Source organism: Barbus barbus (genome assembly GCF_936440315.1).
Source record: "Barbus barbus genome assembly, chromosome: 20".
Taxonomy (NCBI): Eukaryota; Metazoa; Chordata; class Actinopteri; order Cypriniformes; family Cyprinidae; genus Barbus; species Barbus barbus.
Genome location: NC_136748.1, coordinates 20,104,437 through 20,121,821, shown reverse-complemented (window position 1 = coordinate 20,121,821; position 17,385 = coordinate 20,104,437). Strand labels below are relative to the sequence as shown.

General features: G+C 39.0%; 1 protein-coding gene across 3 annotated transcripts in view; it reads left to right on the top strand.

The window, feature by feature from the left end:
- LOC306886288 (dual E2 ubiquitin-conjugating enzyme/E3 ubiquitin-protein ligase BIRC6-like) overlaps positions 1-17,385 on the top strand; it is a 115,166-nt gene that overhangs the window by 57,607 nt on the left and 40,174 nt on the right. For all 3 annotated transcript variants that reach the window (XM_079443269.1, XM_079443268.1, XM_079443267.1), the window contains exons 54-65: positions 324-548; positions 667-1,558; positions 2,327-2,470; positions 3,744-3,873; positions 4,978-5,109; positions 5,233-5,394; positions 5,859-6,032; positions 9,443-9,639; positions 9,837-10,137; positions 11,752-11,969; positions 14,494-14,658; positions 14,744-14,909. In XM_079443269.1, the coding sequence (XP_079299395.1) occupies positions 324-548; positions 667-1,558; positions 2,327-2,470; positions 3,744-3,873; positions 4,978-5,109; positions 5,233-5,394; positions 5,859-6,032; positions 9,443-9,639; positions 9,837-10,137; positions 11,752-11,969; positions 14,494-14,658; positions 14,744-14,909 (2,906 nt within the window). The remainder of the gene's footprint in view (positions 1-323; positions 549-666; positions 1,559-2,326; positions 2,471-3,743; positions 3,874-4,977; positions 5,110-5,232; positions 5,395-5,858; positions 6,033-9,442; positions 9,640-9,836; positions 10,138-11,751; positions 11,970-14,493; positions 14,659-14,743; positions 14,910-17,385) is intronic.

Sequence of the window (17,385 nt, the reverse complement as noted above, 5' to 3'; positions counted from 1 at the left end):
AATTAGTGCCATTTAAAATTAATGTGCGTTAACTTTGACAGCCCTAATATATAATAAATAAATAAAAAGAAAACAGAATAGAAAAAGAATAAGCAAGCTAGTGTTAGAGGCCTTTTTTTCTTTTTGTTAATTGTATAATAAATAAAAAGAAAACAAATAGATAGAATACAAAAAGAACAGAGAAGCTAGTGTTGTTGTTTTTTTTTTTTTTTTAAGAAATCAAGCATATGAGTGCAAGTCTAATACTAATGCATAGAGTGCAAGTCTAAACGGGCAATTTTATGTATACTAGTAATATATAGTGGTTTGTGATTGTGTTGCAGGATCCAGGCTCTGCTCCAGTGGGTGTACGACTCGTCCCGGGTTGCTTCCCTGAAGCAGAGTTCTCCATCGAGCTATGTGGGTCCAAGCGCTCCACCTTCACGAGAATATGGGTTGCTCATGCCGTCCCCATCACATCTGCACTGCGTGGCCTCCGTCTTATGGCACAGTTATGAGCTGCCAGTGGACTACGACTTGCCCAGTCTGCTCAACAGAGAGCTTTTCGAGTGAGTCTGCAAGCACACACCATCTTTTTACAGTCTTGCTATACAAAATGTTCAAGCAAGAGTTTTGGATGAGTGTGTGTTTATTACTATTAATTGAAGAGCTTCTTGTCTCATGTAGGTTGCTGTACAACTGGTCGATGTCTTTGCCCTCTAACGTGGTTTTAAAGAAGGCTGTGGACAGCTTGCTTTGTTCCATGTGCCATATCCACCCTAGTTACTTTTCTCTGCTCATGTCCTGGATGGGTATCGTGGCTCCCCCTGCTGCCCAGACAAATGCACAGCGGCGTATGGCCATGACGGACGATGGCAAGAAACAGCATGATTTAAACAGTGCCGCCTCCCTCACAGATGACTCCAAACATGCTCAGACACCGCTAACTGTGCCCATCTCGCTCTCAGTTAGCCAGTTGGTGACCCTGGCAGCTGCGTCCCAGTCTCCCGGTGCCATCCAGCAGCTGTTGGACTCTGGCCTGCCTTCCTTGCTTGTTCGCAGCTTAGCCGACCTTTGCTGCAACCTGTTGATCAGTGCAGACCTTCCCTTGCCTGCTGGATTCTCCGCACAGGCAGAGAGACGCTCATACTCACACAACCAACCCTCGTCATCCTCAGCAAACAGACCACCACTGTCTCCTGAGCTGGCAGCACCCGTATTGCGGTTTCTAACGGAAGTAGGAAAGAGTCACACCATGAAGGACTGGTTGGGTGGGCCAGAAGTGAACCCACTCTGGACTGCACTGTTGTTTCTCCTGTGCCACTCTAGTGCCAGTGGGGCTGCTAATGCCAGAGCAAACAGTGGCAGCAACAGCAGTATTTCTGGGCACGGTGCATCACCCAGCACCTCACACGCCAGCGCCGCACCTCACACCTCAGGGGCGTCTTACTCATTGGCATCAACAAGCCGCATCAGTGGACTCACCTCCCAGCAGAGGACAGCCATTGAGAATGCCACAGTGGCTTTCTTCCTGCAATGCATCTCCTGCCATCCAAACAACCAGAGGCTCATGGCACAGGTGTGTTTGGGGTGCTTTTTTGAGTCTCATTTGAAGTTTTTCATAGACAATGAAGTAAATCTAAAAGTGTGTATGTATATATGTATGTATTTGGGCTGCACGATAAATCGCCTGCGATATTGAACGTGATATTGTGGAGCTTGTCAGTGAACTACGGCCCTGTGTATTAAATGCCACTCCATTTGAAAACAGGTGATGGAGATTTATTAATAATCACAGAACCGGCTTTACTGACGAGATGTGCACGACAATCGCATGCAATATATCGAGCAGCTCTAGTGTGTGTGTGTGTGTGTGTGTGTATCTATGTATGTATGTGTTTGTGTGTGTGTGTGACCCTGGAGCACAAAACCAGTCATAAGTAGCACGGGTATATTTCTAACAATAGCCAACAATACATTGTATGGGTCCAAATGATTGATTTTCCTTTTATGCCAAAAATCATTTGTATATGATGTTCCATGAAGATACTTTGTAAATTTCCTTCCGTAAATATATAAAAACTTAATTTTTGATAAGTAATATGCATTGCTATGAACTTAATTTTGACAACTTTAAAAGCCATTTTCTCAATATTTGGATTTTTATTTGCACCCTCAGATGCAAATAAATAAAATTGGCTTATATTTTAACTTTAGCTTTACAGAAAGTCATACTGTTATGTCTTTAATTCTTTGGTGCATTACTATGGAGCAAGTTTTAGGGCTGGCTGATATGGTGAAATATAGCAGTGATACAAGTGTTAAGTTTTTTTTTTCTTTGTTAAAGGTTTTGTGTGAGCTGTTCCAGTCAGCTCCTCAGCGAGGAAACGTTCCAGTCTCAGGGAACATTTCTGGATTTATACGTCGGCTCTTCCTACAACTCATGCTCGAAGACGAGAAAGTTACTGTCTTCCTTCAGTCTCCCTGTCCGGTAGGTGGTCACACACACGCACATACACACTAAATCTTACAGCATATGCTTTGAAAACCTATCTAAAGCTGAAACATTGCTGTTCTAAGCTGATATTTTATTTTATATAGAAGTTGTTTTGCTTGGTTAGTCTGTTAAATGATTTATTGCTGTTGCTGTAAAGCTCAGAAAAGCCTCTTCACTTACAAGGAAAATTACCCTGACCTTTACATCATCTCGGAGGGATTTAAACCTCCACTGCCTCTGAGCTGCAGTTCTTTTCAAGACAGATTGTGCTAGGACACCACTAGGGGGCAGATTTATCCTCAAATCCTTGTCAATCATGCAGGAGCCCACTCACACTGGTGCATATTAGGAGTACCTGTACGCAAATGTTTAGCTGGGGAAAATGGCTAGTTTAGCATAAAATAACAAGTTGCTTGAGAAAATCATTTTGCAGTTCTGTTCGGTGTTGCTAGTGGCGCAGCAATTACACATTTCACCTTTTAATATAATCTAAATGTTGGAGGACATAACCAGCTCACCCCTTATATGACATGTAGAGTTATGCCTCTCGTCCAACTGCCAAACCGGAACGAAGCCAAATCGTAAAGACTCAAGACGTCTTTTTTTAGCCGGAGAGTCATTCAGCAGGTCGTTCCTCCAGTAAATTACGACGGGACTGTGTGCGTTTCAGTTCAGATTAATCATCTGGCTTTCACAGAGAGTCCCGACAGAGGAGCTCTTAAAAGTTAATGTTTACACATTAGATCAGGCCAGAGCGGCGTACGATCCGGGGCGTCCTCTCAAAGGCAGGAATGTCATTTTTCCCTTTTCGATGTACCTTTAAGTCCACCTTCAAGGGAAATGAAGTTTTCTGGATCGCCCATGTAGATAGTGGAATCTTTAGAGATGCGTATAGAGCTTTTTTTTTTTGTTTTTGCCAAATGCCATTGCTTTAAAATTCCTTGTTTGTTTTTTCCCTATAGCTGTAGTGTTAAAAAACTGACATCATGGTCATTATCACTAAACAGTCAAATGACATTTAAGGCAATTTTAAATATCTTAACCATACAGATTGTTCACAATGAAGCGAAATAGAGAGCTTGTTATGCGGATGTGACATAAATTGCAATATTTTTTAAATGATAACATGAGTGATTGATAGCTTGAATTGGAAATTAAATAAAGAAATCAATGTAAAAATTATTCTATAGGTGCATTTTCATGAGAAATTGAAGATCTAACATTTTAAGATCGTCTGTTTTTGTGTTTCTCTTTTTCTATGCTTTAGCTCTATAAAGGGCGCATTAATGCCACCAGTCACGTGATCCAGCACCCCATGTACGGAGCAGGGCACAAGTTTCGCAAACTGCATCTGCCCATCTCAACCACACTGTCTGAAGTATTGGACCGCGTCTCAGGTAAGAGGACATTGTATTACACTACCGTTCTAGAGTTTGCGATCAGTAAGATTTGATTTTTCTTTTAAAGAAATTAATATTTTTATTCAGTGAAGAGGCATTAAGTTAATCAAAATTACAGTGAAAACATATATTATAAGATTCCTTTTCAAATAATGCTGTTCATCAAAGAATCCTGAAAAAATGTATCATGGTTTTCGACATTGATTATAATAGCAAGAAATGTTTCTCGAGCACTAAATCAGCACCATATACTGTTTTTACTGTATTTTTAATCAAATAAATGCAAACCAAATAAATCAAATATTTAACAGTCTTACTTACAAACTTTTGAATAGTGCATGCTGACGAAAAATATAAGAAAAATAAGAAAATCTTATTGCTCTTGACTTTCTTTCTTTTAAGTGAGTGAAATACTATTCATTCTGCTAAATTGGTACAAGTAATTGTGCAAATTTCACTGGTATTGGTTTCGAAATTGTGTTTTTGTGCCACTCTATAAAGATGTCTTCAAAATCAGACTCATTCACACTTTGTGTAGTTGCATCTTCACCCTCTATCCACCAATTTAGCCAAAAATACTAGAAATAGCATATCCAGCAGTCTCGTTTTACATGCGCACTGCAGTAGTCGATCAGATCTATTAGATCCTGCTTTTGCCACATCTTCAGACTTTCAAGGTCTGATTCAAAAAGCATGTAGGTCTGGATCTGCCGTGTGGCATGGCCATCAGCATGTATTTGTGATGAATGGCTTGTCTCTAGAGACCTTGAGCATGGCAGATGTAGTCTTCGTTTTCTCAGAAGACGGCGATAGTCACAGTATATATGTAAGATGTCCTGTCTCGGAGCCGTTCTCATGCTCACATCACTTCCACTGATGGAAAACCCTCACAGGAAGTGTAGCGTGTTGTTATCGTTATGAATTGGTGTGTCTTCTTAGGGATATTACATCTTTACCATTAATAATTCAGGTTATCAGTTAAACTGACATGTACATCGATGCATATGTCTCTAAATGGAAATGTCTTTTTAGAGCCGCAGGCTGATTGAAGAATGCACACACAGTGAAATAGCATTTAAAGATCTTGCTTTTTGTTTTTAGACACGCCCAGCATCACGGCCAAACTGATCAACGAACAGAAAGAGGATAAAGAGAAGAAAAACCATGAGGAAAAAGAAAAGATGAAGGCCGATAATGGTTTTCAAGACAACTACAGTGTTGTTGTTGCCTCAGGTACTGTTTAACCCCGTTTTATATATTCCCTTTAAGTTAACTGCTGAGACAAACTAACACTGAGATCATAGACCTTTGATTTAGTTTACCTATGTTGCATCTCGTCTTCATGCTTTGTTTCAGGTCTGAAGTCTCAGTCGAAGAGGGCCTTGTCCACTCCTCCCCGTCCCCCGTCCCGACGAGGGCGAGTCCTCAGTGACAAGCTGGCAGCTTCCTCAGGAGTCGATCCGTCTGCCAAAACCATCAGCGTGCCTGTCTTCCACCTCTGTCACAAACTACTGCCGGGTACAAACACACTCTTGTTCTGTCACGCGCTCACATTCTGTCCGCTCCTCTCGCCCACTCTGTATTCTTTGCGTTCCCCCTCATCTCCCACCCTTCGCTCTTCCATACAAATTAGGATGAGAGTTGAGGTCACCTCAGTGCCTGTCCCTGTCTGCCACTTCACCTCACTGCATTTATTCAGAGATGCAGAGAGTCTGACGAATGTCAATTTCAAAGCTTCATTCTATCCCTCTGATCTCTCATGGTCTCATTCCGTCCCATATAAAAAGCCTTTCAGTACTTCAAAGGTGAAGCGTTTAATTGCTGCTTCACTAGTGTCGCCAAATGGAAATGGAGCAACCAAATGGAATCTCACACGCCTGTCATTTGGTTGAAAAAATGGCACACGTCTGATTCAAAAAAGTGATTTATTAATCAGTTGAAAATGTTTTACTAAACTCTGGTTGAAATCTTTTTCTCTCCAGGTCAGCCGTTGCCGCCGGAGATGACCTTAGCTCAGCTGCTGACGCTGCTGTATGAGCGTAAACTTCCTCAGGGATACCGCTCCATTGACCTGATGGTCAAACTGGGGTCAAAGATCATCTCAGACCCTGGCCTCTCCAAGACCGATTCCTTCAAAAGACTCCGTACCGAGAAAGGTATACAGACCTCTCAAGCATAGATACGTGCATAGTTTTCATTAATATAAATGAAGCTGAAATAAAATAGAAATATTAGAGCTTATAAAGCTTAAACGAAAATTAGAAATGCTTCCTTGGCAAATATCTGAAATATGTAAACTGATGTACTAAAATTACATAATAATATATATATAACACTGGTGACGAAATGATAAAATCAGTTCAGTTAGGTTTGATGCTGTTTTTAATTTAATTTGATTCGACTCATTTGGGTATGTTAAGGATGCAATGTCAATTTTTCTTTCCAATGAAAGAAATTCACTCTGCTATCGCTGTAAATTGTACAGGGCTCAAAGGAGTAACTGAAGAACTATTAGTTTAAAGAACCTGCTCATAAGAATCATTCCTTTGGGAATCGGACTACGCTGGTCACACTTTACATTATTGATTCACTAAAAAGAACCTGCTCAAAAAAAAAAAAAAAAAAGGATTGTACAAGACACATATTTACCCCCTAGTGTCCTGCACCCTCAGATGTCAAATGATTTTGCTTTGCTCTGTCAATGAAAGTGTTCATGCTTTCTGTGGGATAAAAAAAGCCGTCCCCGTCCTGACAATGACAGCTGCCTCCCCACTTGATTGCCAATATTCTTGATTGATTCTGCCCTGTTACACACATATATACAGTACAGAGTTCCGGTTAAAGCTGATGATGTCAGCTCAGGTGAATCTGCTAACACAGACAGAGTTCTGGGTGTCACCTGTGACGGGAAAGTGTCCTGTCAGTGTCCTAATCAAGCACGACAAAACATCAAGAGATGAATCTGACAACAGCTCGAGTCTTTTTTTTAATCAGCAATGACAAGTGAGCAATTACCAGTAAGCTTCCACTGTCAGTGTTACATTAGCTGTTACCATTTTAAAATTCTTGTTTTTAAAATGTATTCATTTTTTTTTACTTTTTTAAATACTGTTTGCATTTCTACAGCTGCATATACATGCAATTAAAAACAATATGATTTAAATTAGCAGGCCAGAAAATATATAATAAGATATATATACTTGTAAAGATGAATTAAAGATGATTTAAAGTAATAGTAAGTAAAGTTTTATATATATATATATATGTATATGTATATGTATATGTATATGTATATATATGTATATGTATATGTATATGTATATGTATATGTATATATATATATGTATGTATATATATATATATATATATATATATATGTATATGTATATGTATATATATATATATGTATATGTATGTATATATAGTTTAAATATATTTAAATATAGTTCAATAATTTTTTCTGGTTGCAACAATCATATCTGATGTAGAGACAGTGAAGCAGTATTTTGCTTTCATTGAGTACAAAAAGTGATTTAACAATGCAAAGTTGCCATGTTGAGCCTTGGTGAGACACAGGGTGTTATACGGGACTGAACTCTGAGCTCTCAAACTGTTGAATTTTCATCTGGAGGTGAAGATCTGGCACTATTTGTTTACTTCGCTCCACTGGTTTTTCCAAGCACACAGCATTCGTTTGTTTGTTTGGCTCAGTAAGGAGTCTTGGAGCAGCCTGCGTTTGATGGCACCCGTAGAGTCTGGCATCAGAAGTTTTCAGTTTAGTGATGGTGTCTATGGGACTCACCCCACCCTCCGGCTAATTGGCCGTCTTAGCAGAGTCAAATCACTGTTGGCGTACCCAATTCTGCCTCTTTCCACACACTTTCATCTTGCACCCCTGCATCGAGGAGCTGAAAGGATGCTCAGCAGCCCAGGGATAATTCTCTCCTCTCTGCCTGGAGTCCGTGCATCTCTCTGTGGAGGAAGTGTATGGAAGACACTCCAACCACAGGCGGTGTTCTGAACCATTGCTGCTTGTTACTGTGACGTGCCATCAACCTGTTGGCAAGGAGTTTGTTCCTGGACATAGACTCCAGACTTGCAAAGTAGGTTTTCTGAGACTTGCTGGTCTGTTACAAAACTAAGATCAATTTCGCCCCACTGACTTCCATATAGCAGTTGTGGTGTTAGAGTATTTCACAGCTGCTTTGTTCATCTCTCCAGCAAGAGTTTTTGGCTTCGAGTTTTTCTGCTGTTTTCCTTGCACTGATCTCAACATCATAGAGACAAAGATCTCTGATTCCGAACCAAGCAACTGAAATAACAACAGTTTAAAAGAAAAAAAGACTTGTATTGTCCCCAGAGCTTAAATCCACGAGTAGTCTGTAAATACTTGTTACTTCTTAGTCTCACACTTGTTCTTTCTTTGGCCTTCAAAGAGACAGGGCTGAGCAGACTAACGTACTCTCTAGGAAGCTGAATCTTTAGGAAGTTAATTCTCTGGAAAGGACCACCTCTGCTTTTTTTTTTTTTTTTTCAGGCCTGTAAAAGTCATAGAATGTAATACATTTTACTATAGTGAATGTCCCTTTTTTTTCTTTTCTTTTTCTGGTTTGTGGGTGAATTATTCTTTTTATTTAATGCTTTTTAGTGAATCCATTAAACCACTCCATTGCTTTATTAGTGAATCTGTCTGAATTGAAGTAATATAAAAAATTGGAAAGGTCATGGAAAAATCTTATTGCTTATTTATATTTAAACTTTTAATTGAACTGTATAGAATTATATAAATGTGCACACAGGAATATTGATACAGTTGATGCAATATTGTTGAAAAAGAATCGCAATATATCAAATGCACTTTTATTCAAAAGTTTGAAGTCAGTTTTTAGAATTTTTTTGAAAGGCTGCATTTATTTAATCAAAAATACAGTAAAGCAGTGATGTTGTGAAATATTACAATTTGAGAGAACTTTTTATATATTTTAATAAATTTAAAAAATGGCAAAGTTGAATTTTCTGCAGCCATTACTCCAGTCTTCAGTGTCACATGATCCTTCATAAATGATTTTAATATGCTGATTTAGTGATTTTGATTTTAACTCAAAGCTTTTAAAGGATAATGTAGTATTTGATGTTTACTAAGAATGCCAACAGGAGCTTTTAAGCATTAAACCCTTTTTGTGTTCTTGTCAGCTGTATTTGGGTCTCTAAAGAAATTTAATTGTCTTGAGACATTATGTCAGCTGTAAACTCTTTAAAGCAGGTTTGCGTTTTAGTGCGGATTCATTTCTATTCTGAGTGTACACAAACATATAACAGCCCATATTTCCTGCCACTTTCTCTTCATTCTCTCGCATCGATCCTCAATCTCAGTAAAGAAAAAACCTGATTTACAGGAAAAATCTGATTTATGAGAACAGATATGAGTTCTTGTGCAGTACTGCTCGGTTGGACATCATGGTTTATGATGTGAACAATTGGGACCACTTTATTTACAGCTAGACGTTTTAAGATTTTATTGACGACAGATTGAATGATGCGTTTCCTTTCTGCTCTTTTCCTGTAGATCACTGTGAGATGCTAAGCGGCTGTCCGGACGATGAACCAATGACCCCGGGTGACGAAGGTTTGGATGCTGCAGTAGATGACACCCTCCTAGAGACCAGCCCTATCCAGTCCCCGTTGCAGGTTTTCGCAGGTATGGGCGGCTTGGCGCTCATTGCAGAGAGACTTCCCATGCTGTACCCCGACGTTATCCAGCAGGTCAGTATATCTGCAAGCTTTCTCTCTTTACAAAATCACATTTTACCGCATATGTAATTTTTAGTAGTTTTACTTTTTTGTAGTTTTTGCTTCATAAGCCCTTACATGCTCACCCGGTGACCGTGAACTTGGGTTAGTCAGCATTTCTGTTCATTTGCGTGCCCTCTGAGTCTGTCTGTCCGGTTCGTTCTGTACAGGTCAGTGCCCCAGTGGTGCCATCCACTACACAGGAGAAGCCAAAGGACAGCGATCAGTTTGAGTGGGTCACCATCGAGCAGTCTGGAGAGCTTGTTTACGAGGCACCCGAGACCATCGCAGCTGAGCCTCCGCCCATCAAATCCTCCATTCAGACCATGTCGCCCATCCCTGCCCATTCACTGGCAGCGTTCGGCCTGTTTCTGCGGCTGCCAGGATATGCTGAGGTTCTGCTAAAGGAGAGGAAACATGCGCAATGTCTGCTCAGACTGGTGCTGGGCGTCACAGATGATGGAGAAGGAAGTACGTACCACTTAAGTACAAGCACTACTTCTGAATTTGTTTACAATTTAGCAATCGATTTATATAAATGGAATCTGGGTTTTTTGGCAATATGTGCCTATTTCATATTCACTGTTTGTTGTTCATGTATCCATTATCGTTTCTAGATTGCATGTGTTGACTGGCTGCATTCGTGCACACCTCAGATGAACTATACTTCGGAATTTACACGTTACGTACGAATGCGTGCACATGCGTAAAAAAAAAAAAAAATAGTAGTATACTTGGGTTTTATAGTTTTGTTCAGAAGTTCGGGGTCTAAGTATTTAAAATGTTTTTAAAAGAAGTCCTTTATGGTCACCGAGGCTGCATTTATTTGATAAACACAGTAAAATTCTGTAATATATTGAAATATTATTGCAATTTACAATAACTGTTTTCTATTTGAATATGTTTTAAAATGTAATTTATTCCTGTGATGGCAAAGCTGAATTTTCAGCAGCCGTTACTCTATTCTTCCGTGTCACATGATCCTTCAGAAGTCATTGTAATATGCTCATTTGGTGCTCAAGAAACATTTATTTACTTACTTTACTTATTATCAATGTTAAAAAAAGTTGAGCCACTTATTATTTTTGTGGAAACCGTGATTGCTTTGAATAGTTCAAAGTTTATTTGAAGAAAAAAAAATAACTTTTGTTTTCTACATTGTAAATGACACTTTAATGTGACAATTTAATGGGGTACTTGCTGAATAATAGTATTCCTTTCTTTTTTTGATCCCAAACTTTAAACAGTAGTCTATCCATTCACTTCTCGGCTTTATTTAAGCATTTTCCAGCTCTGTCCCAAACCTTAGTGAGCTGCCCACTTTGGGAAAGTATTAGACTCTTCCATACAGTAGGCAGCTAAATTACACTGATTTATTAGGTGACTTTTGGCCCAAACCAGGCAGTATTGTTTGGGTATTCATGCGAATGAACAATTTCACATAATATGTGTTTGCTAGTAGTCATGTCATGTGCTTACCAACATGTTAACATGATGGAATCTACCGTTTGAGTCTCTTGAGTTTCTTGAGCATTTCAGATGAAGAAACGCTTTTGGTGTGTTCCTTGAGTGAACATTAACTACTGTGCTAACCATGAAGAGCATTTCATTGTCAATAATGAGTGTCTGTTTCACAAGTTGCCTAAATTGGACAAGGGAAGCGGCTCAAATAGAGCTACCGCATATATGCACAACTGATCCATTACTCTATCCATCATAAACCCTACCATAACCACCTCTACTAGTTCAAACAAACCTTCAGCTGAGAATCAAAGTTCTTTAATGGCTGTTATACATAAATAGCCTACAGGCAGATACACAATTCTGCGTTTGTCCTATGGGAAGCATTGATTGGGTTACTGCGTGGTTGCTTCATCGATTGGTTTAATTGAGCCTGGATTGGCTGCCCACTGTGTATTTCTGTCTGTTTGGACTGTTGATTGGTCATCTGATTACTTGATGTATTGGTAGACTGGTTACATTTGTTATTGTGTGCTAGAGAAAATGATATTTTGATTGTTTAAAGCAGGTTTTTCTCATCTAAATACTTCTTCACATTCTCTCCATCTATCTTTCTTCCTCAAGGTCACATCCTGCAGTCTCCCTCTGCTAACGTTCTGCCCACGTTGCCCTTCCACGTGCTCCGGTCTTTGTTCAGCTCGACTCCCCTTACCACAGATGATGGGCTGCTGTTGAGGCGTATGGCTCTTGAGATCGGTGCAATCCACCTCATCCTGGCATGCCTATCTGCCCTCAGCCATCACGCTCCCAGAGTGCCCAGCGGCAGTGCCAACTCCAGTGAGGTCAGTGTTAACCCACACACCAATTATGTGCCATTTAGTCCACAACAATCATCTTTCTTGTGACAACCATGAGAACATCAACTAAAGATTAACTGTGTGAACTACACTGGTACAGAGATAAATGAATCAGAACCAAAAATAAAAATTCTGTCATTAATTACTCACCCTCATGTCGTTCCAAACCCGTAAGACCCTCGTTCATCTTCAGAACACAAATTAAGATTTTTGACGAAATCCAAGAGCTTTCTGATCCTCCACAGACAGCAATGCAACTACCACGTTCAAGTCCCAGAAAGGTAGTAAAGACATTGTTAAAATAGTCCATGTTAAATCAGTGGGTCAACCGCAATTTTGTTAAGCTATTAGAATGTGCACAAAAAGCAAAGAATTGTCAATTCTATATGTTCCTTGTGTTAGTAACAGTCTACAATAAAGTAGTTACTTGTACATAATCTTTCTTTTAATCTTTATGAAAGGAATAGTAATGCCTGATTTGTGAATGAATCGTTCTTTCGAGTTAAATATTTTCATTGATTCAGTTCACAGAACCAGTCTGAATAATTCATTCACAATCTGACTAATCGGTTTCAATGATCCAGAACTAAAATTATAAGTAAACTTCAGGGAAAAATGGAATGATAAAAAAGGGTACATAACTGCTGTGTTCAAATAATTTATGAGTGTGTGTACAGGGGAAGGAAAAGACACTCCTATAAAGACTTTAATGGAGATGTTTCTCAGACTGAGACATGTCATTTTAGTAATGACTGTGGTAGCCACTCTTTACAGACTGAATAAAGGTAGCTCTTTATTCAGAGCCCTTGACTTAATGAGGAGAGGTGTGTGTGTGTGTGTGAGAGAGAGAGAGAGCACAACCACTCATTCAGGTTTAGTGTAGTCCTATTAAAGCAGAAGGTATAGAGAGGAGTTGGACGGCTCTTTTAGTCATTACATGATTATGTGGAGTTTCACACAGCTGAAATGAAAGTGTCTTCACAAAGGACAACTACAGCATAATCATAATGAGAAAATAATGAAAAAAGCGACCACCATCATCATCAGACCTCCAATACCAAAACAAATGACTTTCATAAAAATCTATATTCAGCCCTCACAGACAGGTTTTTATTAAAATCAATTTTTTAAATTCCAATGTTTAAGAGAGACAAAAAAGCATATAAATGATACTCTGTGCAGGGTGGTGTGTCTGTGTGTGGATTTATAGTTTGGTGAGGGGTGGGATCAGGGCTGAGGATTTGAACGGTGGCCAGTGGCCTGTCAGAATCATAATGGGCGTCCTTGGGGCGGCAGAAGTATTGGCAGAGCAAATATTAAACCCGCTCGCTCTCAGCCGAAGAAGAGCACTGCGGTCAGCGCATATTTATTCAGCTCTCTCTTTCACTGTCCTATTTGTCCCTCATTCTGTATTTTCACAAAAGATCTTTGCACAGTCCAAAACGAAGGCTTGCGATACTCAAGCTGGTTTGAGTCCAGCTTGCAACCATTCCTCTATTTTATTCCATGCTACCTCCCACAATATCACGGGGTCCAAAGTAAAGTACACACTATGTAATTATGGGAAATGCACCACTCTTCTTTTTACTGTGCAACTAGCCTATTATTCAGCTGATGCACAGCTTCTGACCCCATTGTTTCCCCTCATAATGTTGTGACATGCTGTCAGTCTTTAAAGCAAGCAGTAAATTTCAGCAGGGCGTCACGTCTAGAACGATCAATGTCAAAAATGCCAGAGTGACAAAGTGTGTGGAAGAGAACGTCTAGGAAACGCATCTTCCTCTCCTGTCTTTCAATCTCTCTCATTTGATAGTAGCTTAAAGGGATTTTTTTAAAAGAAATTACTACTTTTATTCAGCAAGGATGATTTATATTGATCAAAACTGACAGTAAAGACATTTGTAAATTTACAAAAATGTCTATTTCAAATAAATACTGTTATTTATTTTTATTTTATTTTTTTTTTTAATAAAAGAATCCTGGGAAAAAAAGTTTATAATGGTCGCCACTCAAATATTAAGCAGCACAGCTGTTTTCAACATAATCAATCAAATCAGCATAATAGAATGATTTCTGAAAGACTGATACTGAAGTTTGGAATAATGGCTGTTGAAAATTCTGCTTTGACATCACAGAAATAAATACATTTTTAAAATATATTAAAACAGAAACTGTTGTTTCAAATTATAATGATGTTTCACAGTATTAGTATTGTAACTTACATTTTTATTAAATGAAGCCTTATTGAGCATAGAAGACTTGGAGCGAAGAATGATTGGGTAAAATGTTAGCCAATCAGTTCATCAGCATGTCAGCAAGTCTTAAAGATACATGATATAGATAAAGATCATGAATGATAAAGATATAGCATGAAGTTCCAGTTTAATTTTTGCTCTCAGAGACTTTGTTTTCATGTACAACTAAATTGTGATAGTGTGAAAAAATAGAAAAAGTGTTAAAGATCGACTCCAGTGTGAAACCTACAGTTGAGTTTGGTGTTTTCCGGCAGCCTCAGGTCTCCAGTGGGCATGTTGGTGGAACCACAGAAGAACAGCAACTGTACTGGGCCAAAGGAACAGGCTTTGGCACGGGCTCCACTGCATCAGGCTGGGATGTTGAGCAGGCTTTGACCAAACAACGTCTGGAGGAGGAGCACGTTACCTGCCTCTTACAGGTGCATGTTCAACGAAATAATACAAATGAGATTTCGATGTTACACCTGTTTGGATGTGTGATGGCACATTCTGTGTCTCTGTCAGGTTTTGGCGAGCTATATCAACCCATCAGGCTGTGTGGGATCTGGTGAGACCCTTTCTGGAGAGGTCAGAGGTCAGAGCAGCTCACTGCTGCCATCTGTCCTGCAGGAACTGCTCAGCCAGTCCTGTCTCATCCCCGCCATGTCTTCATACTTGCGCAATGACTCAGGTAGGACACGTGCCACTCATGGGATGTGCTCTGCCCTTTACTGTTTGCAAAATGAGAATGAACACAACTTTTAAGGTGGATAAAGAGATGATGCGTGTATCATTTGCATGTGTGCCTGAGAAAAATATTACACGTTCCACTTTGTGCCTCGTTGTTTATGGAGACAGCAGGTGGAGCCCCTGTCTCTTCTGAGTTGTCTCTCTATATCTCTTTGTCAACCGTGTTTTTGTTCTCAGGTGTTAAAGAGATTTTGTTCACCCATTTGCTCATTCCTGTGTTGTTCCAGTCATGTGTTTTGGAGGAATTATATTGCTACATAAAGAAAGTGAAGAAGAATAACAAAAACGCGTGATCAAAGTATCACTGAAGTGTCCGACTCTACTATTCGACTATATACACAATATTCCAGGACTCCTAAAGCCATATGCGCTTGGGCTCAGAAGCAAACTGAAATTTACATCGCTCAGTCACTTTACTTTGCATGTTTGTGAGAGAAATAGCAATGTTTGAATTTTTTTTTTAATATATATATACAGAATCAGTCCTTTAAATCAAATCTGGTCAATGAATCTTTTGATCCAGTTCACCAACCCGTGTGAATGATTCTTTTATCAGTCAGACTGATTAGGTTATTGAGTTTAACTCTTCGTCTCAATGATCTAGTCACGCAGTTAACAGCTGAATGGAGAGGAAGAATATCAGTGAATAATGGTCTGTTTATCACGTTAAAGTCTTGAATGCACTACATGACTTTTGTCTCGATTTCCAGTCTTAAAGAGTCAAGAATATTTGCCAAAATTCAGATCTGGTCTGCAGATTTTAAGCAGTCACAGTTGACAGATTTCAGAGAAAATTGTTTTTTTGCAGTGTGTTCCAGCCTTAAAGCTCTTTTTATGACTTTATAAGACCTAGAATATTGAACATGATCACAATTACAAAACTTTTATGTAACTTTTATACAAAAGTTTTGTATCCTTTTTGAAACATCAAATTTCCAGTCCCCATTCATTCTAGTGGAAAAGACTGACCAGTACATTATAAATTTTTTTTTTTTTAGAATTTAATTTAATTAAAAAAAAATTCTGTGGTTTAAGAAGAATTTTCCAAAGTCAAAACATTCCCCCGTAGTATCTCAGTTAATATGAACTAATAAAACTCAGTATTTCATTTGTATTAATAGCCATGAACAAACACTGCTTTGTTGGTTTAAAAAAACAGAAAGTGGTGTGTGTTTGTGTCGTGTGTTCAGTGTGTGTGTGTGTGTGTGTGTGTGTGCTGTGAGTGTTTATTTCTCTCCGGCTTAATTAAATAAGCGCCGATAAAACGATGAGTGTAGTAATTAGCTCTAGATATCAGCTGGAGGTTTCAACCCTACATTGGCATCGTGTGTGTGACTCAAATCAACGAGAACAACACACACACACACACACAAACATACAAACGTTCTCTATAAACACAGTCAACCAGCAGGGGGAGCAGCAGTTGGTCAATCTCATGAACAACTGAGCCAATAAAACACACACACCATGTTAAAGAGTGTGTGTTTTGTGCCCTGAGATCCTTAGCTGTCTCTGTGGCGGTGAAACAGGAAATTAGCATCTCTGATCACCCCTGCTGTAATAAAGCCCCATCCACCTGATGAACAGGAGGGAGAAGAGATGAGAAGAGATGGACTACTGCTTCCAAAAAACATTAAGAAACAGCCAAGGGGCAAATAACAAAGAGTACAAGATGACAGTGTAGAGCACTTTGTGTATATGGACAGCCACGAGCACTTATTTTCATTGAGGAAGTGAGGTCTATTCTGGCTCGCACAGGTTACAGCAGTCTGTCCAAACTCTCATTGTCTCTCGCTCCCCATCCGGCACGTTCATTTAACGCCTTCTCTCAAATATTATTATGCTCCTTCCTTTCTCTCCCCTCAGAGGGGTCGTCAAACCTGCTGTTCTCTCAACTCCATCAGCTCTCTGCATATTTTTACAGAACTTTCTGGTAATCTGATGGCAATGCTGTTGATGAATATTACAATAATTTTTTTGCATTGCTTTTTGGTTAAAATTCAAGAATCATGAATTATATGAAAATTCTGAGGGGGAGAATTGGATAGAACTATGATAAATTGGGGGGAGAGGTGTTGTGAGGTGCAGAGAGTGTGTGAAATGGACCCTTTAAACTTCTAAACAACAAAAAATAGCAATGGGAAATATTTAAGAAAATGCATCTTGCAGTAGACAGAAGAGAAGGTGCCAAATTTGCTGTCTCTCTCAACTATGCAAAGGTGCTTTCTGTTTATCAAAGACCTTTTCTAGCATCTAACACTCACTTAAATGTAATATTCAACACTAATAATTTAATAACATTGGTAAAAGTAAAAAAAAAAAAAAAAAGATTTGTTTTTTTTATGTTGACATTATGATTTTGACTAATTTACTTTCATTATATGGATCCTCATTCTTCCTGTACGTTTATAATGTTG